At 36.6% G+C, this 16,010-nt stretch overlaps 1 protein-coding gene across 6 annotated transcripts in view; it reads right to left on the bottom strand.

Moving 5' to 3' along the window:
- The window catches only part of FGD4 (FYVE, RhoGEF and PH domain containing 4), a 252,697-nt gene that overhangs the window by 51,534 nt on the left and 185,153 nt on the right, over positions 1-16,010 (bottom strand). For 5 of the 6 annotated variants that reach the window (XR_013179630.1, XM_077170478.1, XM_077170480.1 and 2 more), the window contains exons 3-4: positions 12,760-12,943; positions 5,380-5,887 (exon numbers count right to left, since the gene is read on the bottom strand). Coding sequence is in view for 5 of the 6 variants with exons in the window: in XM_077170478.1 (XP_077026593.1) it covers positions 5,380-5,887; positions 12,760-12,943 (692 nt within the window). In the remaining variant the exon portion in view is untranslated. The other variant, XM_077170482.1, reaches the window with a different exon arrangement.

The raw sequence follows: 16,010 nt of genomic DNA, 5'->3' as shown, positions 1-16,010 counted from the left end.
TCCCAGACATCAAAATCTTAAATGTTGCTGCAGGTAGTAATTTAAAATCACAACACAATGATACATGAATTTCACATCACTTGTCTATCATCTCAAAGAGTATCTTAAGATATTTAACTTGTGTTGGTCTCGTTCATAAAACAGAATTCTCCACATTCTTTCTCACTATACTCAGGAATAGAAAAAATCAAGAGCAGCTATCAAAAGTGGGGGACAACTGACAACCACCGCTATATATTGAGTACTTATTCTGTGCTAGCGACTATTCTAGGTGCTTCAAAAAATTATCTAATGTAAATCTCATAGTAGACTTGTGAAGCAGCTAGCATTATCACCATCATTTAATAGATGAGGAGGTGATCTCTGAGTGAGGCTAGGTAACCTGCCCAAAGTCATACAGTTACTAAGTGACTGAACTAGGTTTCAAGCCCACGTTTGAGAGAACCAAGCTCTTGCTCTGCCTATTGCCTTTTGCACTAAGAAAAATCCCTCTGGATTTGTGGAACAGGAGCTGGAAGGTAGGGGAATAAAATTCAGATTTTATGTTCAAAGAGACATGTAATAATGACATAAAGAGGGACGTGTGGTTTCAGGGAAGATTCGTTATCAGCTGGAAATTTATCAGGTTCACATTGGGAAAGAAAAAGAACACCCACTTCCAACATGCAAATATTTATTTCTTTCCCAGTACTTCATAATATGGTCTCGGAAGCAGGATAATCATTCAAGAAGCTTTGGAAACAAAGTCTAGGACTACTTGAGAGACCCAGCACCAATATTTTTCCAAATTTATGTTCTCTACATTATTAATACAACTGAGAACTTGAAAGGCAGCAGGACAATGTGCAAGTGAGAGTTTTTCATCTGAAGGTTTAAATAGCATCCTTTTGAGGTAGGGTGGTGAGACGGGAGAACAGAGCTTGCATTCAGAAGGAAAGTTCGGTTACTTGCACAAGATCAGATAGGAAGTAAGAGGTAGAAAGAGAGAAGTACTTTAGTCTTATGCCCAAATTAATTTACATTAGACTGAACTGTCTTTGGATTTTGCAGAAACTAAAGAACAGGCATTGAGGAGAATTTAATATATACATATGTGTGTGTGTGCACTCATCTTCAACAACTGAATTAACCTATTTCAAGTCTAGGCAGGGTATCAAAGTAATTAGGTCATTTATAAATATTTGTGATAATTCCCTGGAATAAAAACCTTGCACATATCAAAGAAAATGCCTCATGTGGCAATAACCTCTGGTACCCAAGCAAGAAAGACAAACAATATATAGGAAACTAGGTGAAAAAGAAAGATATGCAAACGTATCTATGCATTCCACAAGGGAGCACATTAGTTTAAAATGGAACCAGACTGCCCCTCACCCCCCCAAATATGGAACCAGAAGAAAGATGCTGGCATATTCACCAGGTAGGATAGGTTGAATTTGGGATCTATTGAGAGGCATGAGTCTATCATCTTATTTTAAAAATGAGGAAACAGTTTTTGATTTAACAAACATATAACTTTTGTTATATGTCAAGGCACACTTCTAAATCCTTTACAAATATTAAATGATTTGCTCCTTGTAAGCACAGGATGAGCTAAGTACTATTATCCTCATTTTATATATGAGGAAACTGAGGCACAGAGAAGTTTAAGAGGCCTACTCAAGGTCACAGGGCTAGTAGGTGGTCAAGACAGGATTTGAACAAAGTAAATCTGGCTCTAGAGTCTGTGCTTCTGACCACCAGGTAATGCCACGTACAGCAACACACAGAAGCTACTGTTTTCAAGATATTTTCATTTCTCTCACCTACTCTAAAGTGGATTTTATGAACATCATGATTTGTAAGCACCTGTTTCCCAATTCTCCTGGTACATTTCAACTTTCTGTTAAACCCCATCCCTGACTTCCTTATTCCCTTGTCCTACTGGCACTGCTGTCCTGGGTAACTTCCACTCCAAGTCTTCTTTTCTCCTTCTTGAATTCCAGGCCACTCAGCAGGGTCGGAGAGATGGCTGATTGGTCCCCATACTTTTGAGCTGAGCTCTCAGAGTCTTGGTCACAAGTTCCCACTATAGCTAATGTCAACCTTTTCCTTTCTCATCAAGCTCCAAGCAGGCCCCTCAAGGGTATCCCACCGGCCTCTATGGAGCATTTCCCAAATTGACACATCAAGCACCAAACCTATAAGCCAAATCTTGAGGTCCCCAACACCTCATTCAGTGAGTCGCAGACTGTCCCACTGACTTCGCCTTTTCTACTAACAGCAGTAAATTCACCCTCTCTTGTAGTCTTTAAACCCAGGCTTTATCTTTGAGTTCCCAGTCACCCTTTATTTCCTGATAGTTTAAATAAGGGTCTTATATTTATCTTAATCCTCCTTTCAACTATACATTTCCTCTTTGTATTCACTGTAGTGCCTTGCACATAGTATAAGTTCAATGTAAATTTATTCGATTTAATTTAATTGCTTAAGTTTACTGAGCTAGTTAGCTATGAACTCCACTAAGGCCTTGCTCTCCCAGTGAACTTCTAGTTTCATATTCAAAATTCTGACCATTCTTTTTTCTTAAAGCTCACCAACTGCCTCTCCCCACCCATAAACCCTGTAGTTCTCATGACACTGCTCTCTCTTCTTCTTTTTCCTCCTTGACACTTTTCCATCGTATCTGTGCTCTCTAGGAACTCTCTTCTTGCTCCTACACCTTCTACTTTGGCAATATTGATCACACCCATATGTACAACCTCTTATATTCTCATGTTCTTTCCTGAGTTCCAATGCTCAATAAATAGATGCTAGATAAAATGCTCCAAATGCTAAGTAAAAATATGCTTAGTAAATATCTTCAAATGGACATCTTACAATGCTGTTATAAACTTAGTAGTATAAAACTAACCTAATTAGCAACTCTATTCCCTTCCCTCATTCCCAAAACCATTATTCACCTGCCTGGCTGCCATATATCTCAGCTATTTCATTAACATGTTCGGAAACCAAGGGTTGGAGAAATTTATGTTAAGTGACATGTCCAAGGTCACCTAGTCCATAATAGATGAAGCCGGGATTTGAACTTGGGTGTTTTAATTCCAAAGCCTTCATCTTTAATCAGTAAATTATAATGTCTCCAGAATATTCCATTTTTGTAGTAAACATCATTACCTGGACTTCTGAGAAGCCCTCTAATTCAGGATGTCAAAATCTAACTTACTCTGCTGCTCTCCAAATATGTTTCACCTATTCTCTTGTAGTCCAGAACATGTTATACCATCTGGCAATTCATCCAGGCTAGGAGGTAAACATGACTCATTCTCTACATCCAAAGAGTCACAGAATCCTCAGAAATCTCTATTCTGTATCTTTAACCCCTGCCTCTTCCAGGGCCCTCATCAACTCACACCCGGTCTACCTCAATTATTTCTTGCCCTGCTCCAACTGTTTTCCCCTTTATCTGACTCATTTTTCTAAAACCCACAGATGTGTAATCATGTCATTTCCATACTTTAATTGTCTCCGAGACTAGTTAAACATAAGGCTTATGGAAATTTTAAAATAACATAGAAAATACCTATGCTTAATCCAACAAAACAGGATACAGAAATGACCATACATTATGTTACTGAATATGTTAAAAAAAAAAAAGAAAGAAAGAAAACAAGCTGGAATGTTCAATATCATTATGTTTCCCATAATACAAAAGCTCTTACTGTTTTGTAATTACTTGCTGGTGGCATTATCCCAATTGTCAAAAGACAGGAGTTGTGAGTCTTGAGTTTCTTGATTTCTATGCTTCTGTTCACCACGAATCAAGCACAGACACTGAAACCCAGCACTGTATCAAGACGTAAAGTGATTTGCTTTGCAGTGTCCTGTTTCTTTAATGTTTCAGACGATGTTACCAAGGATGACTCATTTTCTCCTACCCACTTCCTTATTTAAACTTTCCCTGCTTCAGATGCTTCGATGAATAAGTCAGTATTTAAAATTAATTCACTAACTGAAAGAAAATAAGCTAATTTTTTTTTCTATTTTGAATTGTTTTCAGGGTCAGTGCTTCATAAGGTGGGTTTTCCTTCAGTTAAAGTGCTAAATACATCAATCAATCATTTTCCATGCTACTATTTTAGTATCAGTGCTTTTGATTTTCTGCCTATGTTAATGCCAGTTAGGTCACAGCACCATAAAAAACCCTAAATAAATTTAGGACTTGGATTTCCATGTACAAATTTTCCTATAATGATCAAAAGTTTAATTCCTCTACATAGATTGTCATTTATAATGGATAAGAGAGAGAGCAATGGAAACTTTTTTCCTTATCTCTAGAGCCCTAAACTTTCTATTCTAGGGAACTTTATAACGACACATATTACATTTTGATGCAAGAAATTCCAAGTACTTTTTAAAAGTCATATTTCTTAATATTTCCAAAACACAATACTAAGATGAATATAGAGCATGTAATTGGGGTACATTATGAAATATATTTCACAAGAAAATCAGTTCTTTGTTAGCTGAGATTTTGCACATGGGCAGAAGCATCATGCAAGTGATTCATGGAACTCTTCAAAAAGGATATGAGCTTCCAGTTTGCCACAGTCCTGCCACACACTAATTTATCCCATGGCTGCTGCATTCATTGACATCTGCATTTAGGCATTTAAGTTTGTGCACCAGGGATATATAACTGGCTTAGGAGTCAGGACACAAGAGTTCTGGGCTATGATTGCTTTCAAATAGCAGGGTGACCCTAGAAAATTATCTAACCTTTTTGGGACTGTTTCTCATCTATAAATGCTGCTAAACTAAGATGATCTTTAAAGGGCCTTCTAACTCTGAGATTAGGCCATTCATTATAAAACTGAGAGTTAATTAGACATTTTTTTAAAATTAGAAGCTTGGAAAGAGTTATAGATTTAATCTGTTGAATATTTTGTCCTTAAAAGAAACATCAGTTAGTGCAAGTTAATTCTTCCATAATTACTATTTCTTTTACTAAATTTAGTAACTTCTGATAAAGATTACGTGATTTCCTCTTGTTTAAGCCACGAGTATTAAGAATATAACCGTAACATTCAGAGCATTAAAATACATTTTCTTCCTAGGTAAAAACAACATGTTTGTGGTTTTCCTATATCAAAGTCTCCCCACTCTTCTGACTCTTGAAATCACAATAGAGAGATCAACAAAAACTACACAAGAAGAAAAACTAAAATACCTCTTCAGAGAGTTGGGAAAACACCTATTAGCAGCAAAAGCTAGAAAAAGTATTCATATGATGTGGGTGATCTGACTCATTACTGTTGTTGCTGCTATGAAATAAAGTGTTTGAAAACAGCAATGGAACATGCGGTGTTTCCCCTTTTTATGAGCAGTCTTATACTTTACCTTCATCTCATGGTGTTGATCCAGCTGTCCCAGTTCCAGAGGGCTTTCCCCATTCTCCCTCTCTTCTACAGCTTTGGTGTCTGTTTCTTCCCTTCCTTCTTCCAATGTGAGTAGGTCTATATGTGGAGTCCTGCAGTCACTGTCAGAAGCATTTCCATCACAGTTACTTGTTGTAGGTGAAGCACGGTCTATGGTAGTTTCATCTTTTTTCCCATTTACCAACTTAGCATCAAACAAGGGTTCAGAAGTTTGAATAGGAGTCTCTGGGCTAAGAGTGGCCACTTTATCTTCCTCACATTCCATCTGGTTTTGTGCTGCCGTTACACCATTGGCCACAAATGTCTGTATACCCTGAGTTTGATCTGTATCATTTCCCTGCTCCCGTGGTGGGTCCAGGGAAAGGAGCTTTTGCTGAGGGATGGTTGTCAATCCATGCCTCCCTGGGGTTCTTGGCGCATTTAGGCTCACAGCAGGTTCTTTCTTCAAATCACTATAATTTGATAATGAGCTAAAAGATAAAATACAAAGGATCCATGAGAATATTTGCATGGAAAAGTTTTAGAATAAAGACAAGCTTATTCCAGCTGAAAAGGTATATTTGGTGAAGATGATTTTTTATTTCTCTGATGATTTTGGAAGTATGGATTGTAATATTCCAGTAGAGTTCTCAAGTCTCTTAGAATTCTATCCACATTTAAATAAAGATGGTGGGCCTGAACTTTTCATATGGGGTCTGAAACATTTCTTTGGGTTGAATATCAAGATGTGGCTAGTTATAAACAGCTAAGATGTGAGAAATATATCTATATTTTCTTAATGCCTTCTCTTCCCAAGGTTTTTCATTTAACATTTTAAAAGGATATGTGGTCAGCCTTCAATTTATGAGCACACTATATTCCAAAAGGTTACTTTTGTTTGGAAATCAGGATAATATTCTCAAAAACATAATAATGCATACTCTAATAGTCTCTAACTGGTATTTTTGTTTCTACTCTTGATCCCCTCCAGTCTAGTCTACAGAAGTTACTTGCAGAAAAAACTCTTAGAGGTCTTCCCAACTTAAGACTTTTTTTTTTTGGATATTAGTTTTTTTTAATTAATTAAAAAAAATTAACAACAAACAAAACATTAAGATATCATTCCATTCTACATATACAATCAGTAATTCACAACATCATCACATAGTTGCATATTCATCATTTCTTAGAACATTTGCATCAATTTAGAAAAAGAAATAAAAAGACAACAGAGAAAAAAAAGATTATACATACCATACCTCTTACCCCTTGCTTTCACTTACCACTAGCATTTCAAACTAAATTTATTTTAACATTTGTTCCCCCTATTATTTATTTTTATTCCATATGTTCTATTCTGCTGATATAGTAGCTAAAAGGAGCATAAGACACAGGTTTTCACATTCACAGAGTCTCATTGTGAAAGCTATATCATTGTTCAATCATCAAGAAACACTGCTACTGGAACACAGCTCTACATTTTCAGGCAATTCCCTCCAGCCTCTCCACTACATCTTGAACAATAAGGTGATATCTACTTAATGCATAAGAATAACCTCCAGGATAACCTCTTGACTCTGTTTGGAATCTCTCAGCCATTGACACTTTGTCTCATTTTACTCTTCCCCCTTTTGGTCGGGAAGTTTCTCTCAATCCCTTGATGTTAATTCTCAGCTCATTCTAGAGTTTTTCTCAGTCCCTTGATGCTGAGTCTCAGCTCATTCCAGGATCTCTGTCCCACATTGCCAGGAAGGTCCACACCCCTGGGAGTCATGTCCCATGCAGAGAGGGGGAGGGTGGTGACACTGCTCGCCAACTTAAGATTTTTTAAGTATAAAAGACTTAAAAGGAAATCTGGCATTCTGACCATGACTTACAAGAGCCCACGTGCTCTAATTACCACGTCCTTCCATTCTCCTCTCACCCGTGGTGTTCTAGCCACACTGGTCTCCCATTGAACCAATGTGCCCATCTTAGGGCCTTTGCAGCTGCTGTCCTCTCTAGGCTTTTCTTCCCCACAACAGTGGTATGGATTATTCCTTCCCATCATCCAGCTTTCTGCTCAGGTGTTACCTCCTCAAAGAGGCCCTCTTGCATTATTCTATCTATAATAACAGACTCCACCACTAACTGCATGACTGATTTCTCTTTAAAGTCTTGACAACTTGACATTATATATGGTTCTCATAGTACAATAGGACCTAACTGCCAACATAGAACAATGTTTCTATGGAAATATTTGTATAGCATTTTAATCTGGATGCTAAGTAAAACACAAAAATCTAGGTTGCTGTCTTTAAGAGAGTCCTATGACCTAACAGAAGAAATAAATATAAATTAAAACTTTGTGAAGGCAAGGATTGTGTCTATCTAGTTCTCTGCATTATTTTCCCCTTCCCTTCACACAGTGTTCCCAGCCCATGGGAATTGCTCAACAAATAGCTGATGAACAATGAATAACTATGAATATGATGGTCATGACAATAATACAACAGTCAACTTTTATTAAGCACTAAGTGCCAGAAACTATGTATGGTAGTTAGGTTCAGATGTCAACTTGGCCAGTGATGGTGCCTAGTTCTGTTGCTGTGGACTTCAATCATTAGCATGTGAAATTCACCTATGGCTAATTATATCTGCAGCTGGCTAAGTGAAGTGCCTTTTGAAATGAATGATAATGAATTTAATTAGCTGGAGGCTTAAAAGAGAAAGGTCAGAAGGGAACTCAATGCAGCACAGCCCAAGCAGTTCAGCCCAGATGTTTCGGGATACAGAAAGGAATCACCCTAGGGAAAGTTGTTGGAATACAGAAACCAGGAGAGAAGGCCAGCAGACATTGCCCTGTGCCTTCGCATGTAACAGAGAACCCCAGATGAAAGTTAGCTGCCTTTCCTCTGAAGAGTTATAAGTTTTGAACTAAATAAATCCCCTTTTATTAAAAGCCAATCCATCTCTGGTGTGTTGCATTCTGGCAGCTTTGGCAGACTAAAACACTATGCTAAGTCCTCATACTGATTATCTTGTGTTATCCTCATAAGCCTGCAAATAGAGACCACTTAAATAGAGAAATTGAGGCTTAGAAAAACTACGAACCACGGCCAGTGTCATGTGGCTAACAAACAGTAAAGTCAGAGTTCAAATCAAGAAGTCCAAATCCAAAGACTTTGGTCTTAAGCCCATGTTATAACACAATGGAACATGAAGGATGGAGTCTGGAGCCAGTAAATAGGCTGGGGACAAAATGTGGAAGGAGTCCAGGGCAAGTATCGTTCCCAGAGCACCCGAAATGTAATGGGAGAAAGGAACGGGGGCAGGGAGCAACAAGGTCCTACAAACAATGAAAAGATGTCCGCTACCCGCTCTTTTCAATCCACTCCCCTCAGTCATTGCTGGTCTGAACTGTAGAATGGGAGCAGAGAAACCAACAGAAGTGATAAGGAAGGAAAAAAGATTCAGGCAAAGCCCAGCACCTTAAGAAGAAAAGGAAAAAACTGGTAGAAAAAAATGTCATACATAAAAGTTGGAGGCTGTCAATATAAATTAATGTGACATACTCCTCTACTGATACTTGCCTCCTAGAAGATGATACCCTCGGCCTAATTTTCTAAGTATTCCTTAGAGATCAGAACTAAAGTGTCCTCCTTTTCCTGTCCATACCATAGTCCAGCAACCCAGTGGAAATATCCTCAGCATATCTTCTGAAGCAAGTTTAGGCATTGTTAGGACTTTTGGAAACAACAGTTTTGGATGAAAGCTGGGAATTTCCTGTCATAAGTGATGTTAAAGGCATATGCATGGGAGAGTGGGATAGAGAAAGGAAGGAGGGCTTTGTAATAGTGGTTGGACCAGGACGTAGCAGATTTCTGCAGCTTTGTAGATGCCAGTAGGGAAAAACAGTTGGTCTCACAGTGTCCTTGGGAAAAAAACAATGCTCAGTTCTGTGGGAAAATGTTCTGTATTTCTAAAATCTGGAAATCTTTCATAGGTTAAAAACAGTCTCTCTTATTCTCAAGGAAAAAAAAAAAGAAAAAAGAAACTTCAGTAAAAAATAAATTAAAAAAAATCAACTTGTTCCAAATATATCCACTAAATCACGCACCTTGATAAAACACTATTACTTGGATTCCTTATTGTACAGAACAAAGCTAAAATACATGGGAAAAGTTCTAATAGCAGTGCGGTATGGTTCTCTCTGACCATCCTGACCAAAGCCCATCCAAACAGACTTTGGTTCTTCCTGTCTACTTCCTGTGGTAACTCAGGGCCTGGTGAATCACCGTTTGTTCCACAAGGTTCTAGTTTAAATTGTGATGATCAGAGTTAAAACCGAGAGCTATACTCAGGCACATGGGCATCACTCAACAGGAAACACAAACACCTCTGAGGTCCTCTAGACCTAAGGTAACATTAACCCACCCAGATGCTTTTAAGGTCATTTCCTACCAGTAATACCTCACTAAAAAGCTTGCAATTATTTTTCATAATTGGCAGTGAACTCTCTAGGAGTCCTTTTATCAGGCTTGCCAAAAACACATCCTGCCCTATCTACACTCAGAACACACTTGCTTAAAATAGATAAGAGGATGATACAGTCCATATTTTAAAACTTCAACTTTTGTGTGACATCAAAGGGAGAGATGTTTATTTGGTGCTAAATTTATATTTTTGTTTGTACATTTCCTAATTTAACTTGTGTGGTCAATTTAGTTGAACACCATAAGTACATGGAATATTGAATAGGGCATGGGATTTTGTTGGTTTGTCCAGGTTAGTATGATGCCCCAATATATCCCAGAGTAATTTGGGAAGTAAATAAAGAAGTATTTGCAAGGTCCACTTGGAGCACTGGGAAAAAAGGAGGAAAAATTCAACTCCCCCATTTGGAGAATTCCTGAAATTCTTGCAAGCAGTGGAGAAAACCAAATCAATAGGCCAAGCCCTCGATCTTGGGGTTCACCTGCATGATTATTTCTGCAAAGGACAGGCTAAGCCAACTTAAAATTATACCTAAGAGTCACCACCTGAGAACCTCTTGTTGCTCAGATGTGGCCTCTCTAAGCCGATGCAGCAACTGCACTCACTGCCCTCCCTCCCAATGTGGGATGTGACTCCCAGGTATGTAAATCTCCCTGGCAACATAGAAATCCCAGATGAGCCAGGACCCAGCATCAAGGGATTGAGAAAGCTTCTTGACCAAAAGGGGAAAGAGAGAAATGAGACAGAATAAAGCTTCAGTGGCTGAGAGATTTCAAACAGAGTCGAGAGGTTATCCTGGAGATTATTCTTATGCATTATATAGATATCCCTTTTTAGTTTATGGTGTATTGGAGTGGCTAGAGGGAACTACCTGAAACTGTTGAGCTGTGTTCCAGTAGCCTTGTTTCTTGAAGGTGTTTGTATAATCATACAGCTTTTATAATGTGCTGTGTAATTGTGAAAACTTTGTGTCTGATGCTCCTTTTGTCTAGGCTATAGATAGATAAGAAATATAGATTAAAAAAGAAATAATATGGGGGACAAAGGGTAAAATATATGGGGCGGATGGAGAATACTAGTGGTCAATCAGAGGGAGGGGTACGGTGTATGGTATGTATGAGTTTTTTCTTTTTTCTATTTCTTCTTCTGGAGTTATGCAAATGTTCTAAAAAATGATCATAGTGATGAAGACACACTATTTGATGATATTGTGAGCCACTGATTATACACCATGCATGGAATGTTTATATGTTAAAAATGTTTGTATATTAAGACTTATCGATAAAAATATTTAAAAAAATAAATTATAGCACAGGAACAGAATACTACAACCATTTTTCATCCTCTCCACTCAGATCAGACTCAAGCTTTGCATTAGAAAATGGCTTTGAATCTGTGAAGATTGAAAAATGCTATTAATAAACTGGATTAAATTAGTGCATATAGAGAGGAATCAAAAACAATGCAAAGAGTGGGTTACCAAGATGGTGAATGTTAGAGGATTCAGCCCTTGGAACAATGCCCACTCATAGCTTCATAAGTCCTCTCCCACCCCCAATCTTGGAATCCAGACTCTGGCATACACCTACGATAAGGGTCAGAACTGTTGCCCCTCTCTATAGGAGCCACTGGGCAGGACTCTGGGAATCTGCAAAGATTGGGGTCACTCTATGTTATTGGATCAAATTACCCTGAGAATAAAAAACATTGTTAAATTGATCTCAATCATTCTAGCAAAGGTCACTATAGTTTAAGACAGCAAAAGTATTTTATACATCCTACTTCAGAGAGGTGGATGCTAACGTTTAAATATTTATGACCCATGTTCCCACAATTGATTGACAATGAAATAAAGACAGGCTTCTGAACTATTTTTCTCCAGAACTTGTTACTAAATATAGTTCCATTTTAAATGAGAGACACTGCATTTTTGTACCTGGTCACAATTTCCAGAAAACTAGATTTTTTTTTAAATTCTGAAAATATTTTCAAGAACTGCTCTGAGCCATTACTTAAATAACAATAAATCCTGCACATAAATACTATCACCTAACAGGAAAACATTCCCAAATATTATATTGGAATGAATGAAAATATTTGGCTTCACAGATGAAAGTGAAGTTTTATATATTCTGTATAACGATACATAGACTTTTTAAGACATACAATTAAATCCTTTGGATAAAATTCTTTAAAAATTCTATTTAAATTAGTGATGGGAACTTTTTATATCAAAGAAAAAAAACAATTGGAGATCATATAAATAGAAAACCAACTTATATGGGTTTATTTATAAGTAAGATATATACAATATTTCACCTACCTTCTACTAAAATATTAAAACCAAAGGATATAGAACTATATCTAAGAAATACAAAACTGAAATTTATCATTTAAAAAATCTACCATAGGATAGAGGATCAGGGAGAGAGGAAGCAGGGAGTGAACAGGTGCAGAAATCTCACATACAACAAAATGAGTAAGAAAGAAAAGTATCACAGGAATGGGGCATGCCCAAAGGACTCACATGCATAAATAGATGGAGTGAAAGAAACAGAAAGACAACCTCCCTGCCTCTCCAATACAGGCATCCAGCAACTCACAATGACAAAGAAAGACACAGAGGAAATGAGGGTAAGCACACATATAGAAAAGAACACAATTTGGAGACAAAGAGTGCTGCACACAGACAAAATATAATGGATGACAGTTCATATTAGGGCAAGATTAAGTAATTTATTTTTAAAATTTACTTTTTCTAAAGGCCTAGCAAACCTAATAGATTAAGATACTAAAGTAATTTATTAGAAAATCTATGGCTATCATCTTTTCCAAAAGTCACCTTTCTGCCTCCTTCTGTCTTCTCCCATTGTAAATTAACTCTTACCTGCCTCCTTCAAAGCGACTGATGAGATCTGATACCTTACTGGGTTTTTCTTTTGCGACACAAGAAGCAGAGGCAGGTTTAACTTCCTCCATCCTTGGTTTTGCACTAGATAAAGCTTTATGCCTGGGGGTTTGGTGTATATTGGACGAAGGTGAATTCTGCAGATGTAATGGCTTTGGAGGCACTGTAGGAAAAAAAGTAATAGATTTCAGTATTTCACTGATATTTTCTTCTTTAACAATAAAATTCTGGTGTCCTGAGTGCAAAAATTCTTCAGTATTATTAAACTTGTGTGTGTGTGTGTGTGGGGGGGGGGGATATCTCTCTCAAGTTTATTCTGAACTTTGACCAAAGGAACTTTATATTTATCTTGGATCGTTCCTCTGTGTTGCATGGAAATCCCATGTTCAAGATATAAGTAGTTCATTTAATTTTAATTCATTTTGAATATGGCATTATTAAACATGTAGGCAGTCACATATAGCTATAGCATTCTCACCTCATTTAGAGATAAAAGAGCTGTTAAGAAACTCAACAGGGAAAAGGCAGTACTAAATCTGAAACTAAATCTTAGAAATACACTGCTTGGTAAACAAAAAGATTTTCAAACAACAGAGTGAAAAATGAATATACCAGAATCCAGAGCTGCTAAATTAAACATAAAAGCCAACAAAATAGCAAACAGTAATCTTATGTTGTATTAATATTGTATCTTTTCCATTTAACAAAAGCAACTTATCCCATCTGATTTTAGAAGAAGTTTTATACCTTAGAGTCCACTGAGGTAACTACCATCATTTGCATCTTATGTCTATAGAGGCTTAACAAGGTTAAATGATTGGACTGGGGAAACAAGGCTAATTTGATTTCATGACTGGTACCTAGACTCTGGCTTCTTTCATTATCAGCATTACTCTTCATCATTAACCCAGCAAGGAGGGGATACAGAAGTTCTATTGTTATTGTCTGCTACTGTTTAGGTGGCTTGCATCATATACCACAAATCATTTGCTTATTAAAAAGCTTTTCAGAGCAGTACAATGGTGACTCAGTGGCAGAATTCTCACCTGCCATACCAGAGGCCTGGAGCCTGCCCATGCCAAAAAATAAAAAAAAAGAGCCTTTCACTCATTTAGTAAATAGGAATTGATCACTGCATGGAATAATAAAATCTATAGAATTTCTCTAATCACTCAGACCATAGAAGAGAAAGTATACTATAAGGACAAAATGAATACAAGAATTATTTTCATTTTGAAAACCAATATAGTCTTTATCTAAGATTATTCTGTATATATATATATATAACATGTATTTTTTTTCTATAACCAGTTTTATCATTTCAAATAGAATCCTTTCCCTTTTTTTCTTTCCTTTTCTTTTTTTTAATCCCCTTCTCCTCCTTTCGTTGAAGAGGCATGGGGAATCATGTCTCCTTCGAATTACATGCCCCATTTTTCCCCAACTGGGTATCCTGATTTTCTGTATCTTATCTCTTTTATAAACTCAGCTAGCTGACAGTTGCCCAATGCTCACTGGCCTAGATATCATAATATCTGTGCCAATTGTCAAGTTGTTACAGAGAAAAAAATAATAATCATAAAGAGCTAACAGGTGGAACAATTAATTCACTTAATTCACTTTCCACACAAACAAGAAGAAAATCTCAATGAAAAAACGATGTTTCTTTTTATGAAACTGATAAGTTCCAAGTTATGTTGAGGAGATGGTTAGTATATTCATTAGGAAAGAAGTTTGTATAATATTTGTTAATTTTAAGGGGAATTGTCCTGCCTAGAATAAATATAAGCTAAAGTAGTAAACCAGGAAATGTCCCTCTAATTTTTTTTAAACATTAGGAATAATTTCCATATTCTTAACTAGAATATTTGTTATTTAAATATTCTTAACTAAAAATTGAAATAAGAAAGTGAATATGTTCTTATAAGGCTGTGTGTCTATGATTGTTATAAAATAACTTCTTCATTTACCAAGTTTTACTCAGTGACCATTTACTCCTTGAGCATTATATGCCAAAGTATTAGATATTCCAAAAACTCAAATAAATGATACATCTCAGCTTGTCAACTTCTCACAATGGACTCCACCCACATTCCCAATCCAAAATATGCCCTTCTCAGTTTAAACCTTTTCATAGCACTGTGTGCTGTTCCTTCAAAGAGCAGATAATTTGTTATACAATAAATTTATAATAAAGTAATTATTATAGATTTAAACTTTCTCTCCCATAAGGCTGGAGTTCCTTGAGGATATGGAGCATGTTTGTTTTGATCATAACTATATTTATGGAACTACCAGCACAGAGTCTGGAAGATATGAGCACTTGGTTCATATTTATTGAATACATAAAGGAATTAATTACTTAATGTATCACCAAGGAGCTTATATTCTAGTACTGAGGCAGTTTAATGGTGCTGATTGATATATGTGGGCTTTGGGTACTTCTGTATTTTAGAAGTACAGAGGAGGTATTTAATGCAGCATGGAAATAATCCATATATACTGTAAATCAATAAATATCATACAAATGAAAGTGCAAATGGTACATGGATACAGCAAAAATCTCAAAATGGTTAACAAATGGCTAAAGTTACAGTAGCATTGCCTTAGAGAGAAATTTTGTTCTTTTGTTAATCATTTACTGATTTTTTAAAATGACATACAATTTGTTCAAAAGACATACTAATGAAAATGATTCTTTCAACTCCCAAAGTAAGCAGGAACAAGCTAGGAACATCCAATGCAGAATTCAAAAGGAAATATATCTTGCATCCTCTCACTTACTAATGCTAAAAATCCAGTTCCAAAATAAAACTTAGCTCTCATGTTTAATTTCAAAACTTTGTATCCAAAAGAAATAGCAGCAGCAGTCAAAGAATTAATATCTTAAATTATTGAAATGAAATTTCTCTTCATGGTCACATTTCTAAGCTTCTGGGAAACCAAACAAACTGCATTCATCTTTTATATCTCAGAGGACTCATCTTTTTCCTTTTCTGACCTTTAAATGTTCTCTAGGGATTTGTCTTATCTCCTCTTTTTACATGATCTACCTTATAAACTTCAGCCTGTACCATCGCTTTTAGCTACTAAGGGCAAATCCAATTTCTTTGTCTCGTCATTTCTGATCTTTTACAGTCCTCTGAGTCCTTTGAGGTTGAAATTTCCAAATGCTCTCTGGAGTTCTCCTCCTGTGAGTCCTATTAGCACCTCTAGTTCATTATGTATAA

Source organism: Tamandua tetradactyla, chromosome 7 (assembly GCF_023851605.1).
Source record: "Tamandua tetradactyla isolate mTamTet1 chromosome 7, mTamTet1.pri, whole genome shotgun sequence".
In the NCBI taxonomy this organism is placed as follows: Eukaryota; Metazoa; Chordata; class Mammalia; order Pilosa; family Myrmecophagidae; genus Tamandua; species Tamandua tetradactyla.
Note: the sequence above shows the minus strand (reverse complement) of the source record. Positions and strands in the feature narration are given on the sequence as shown.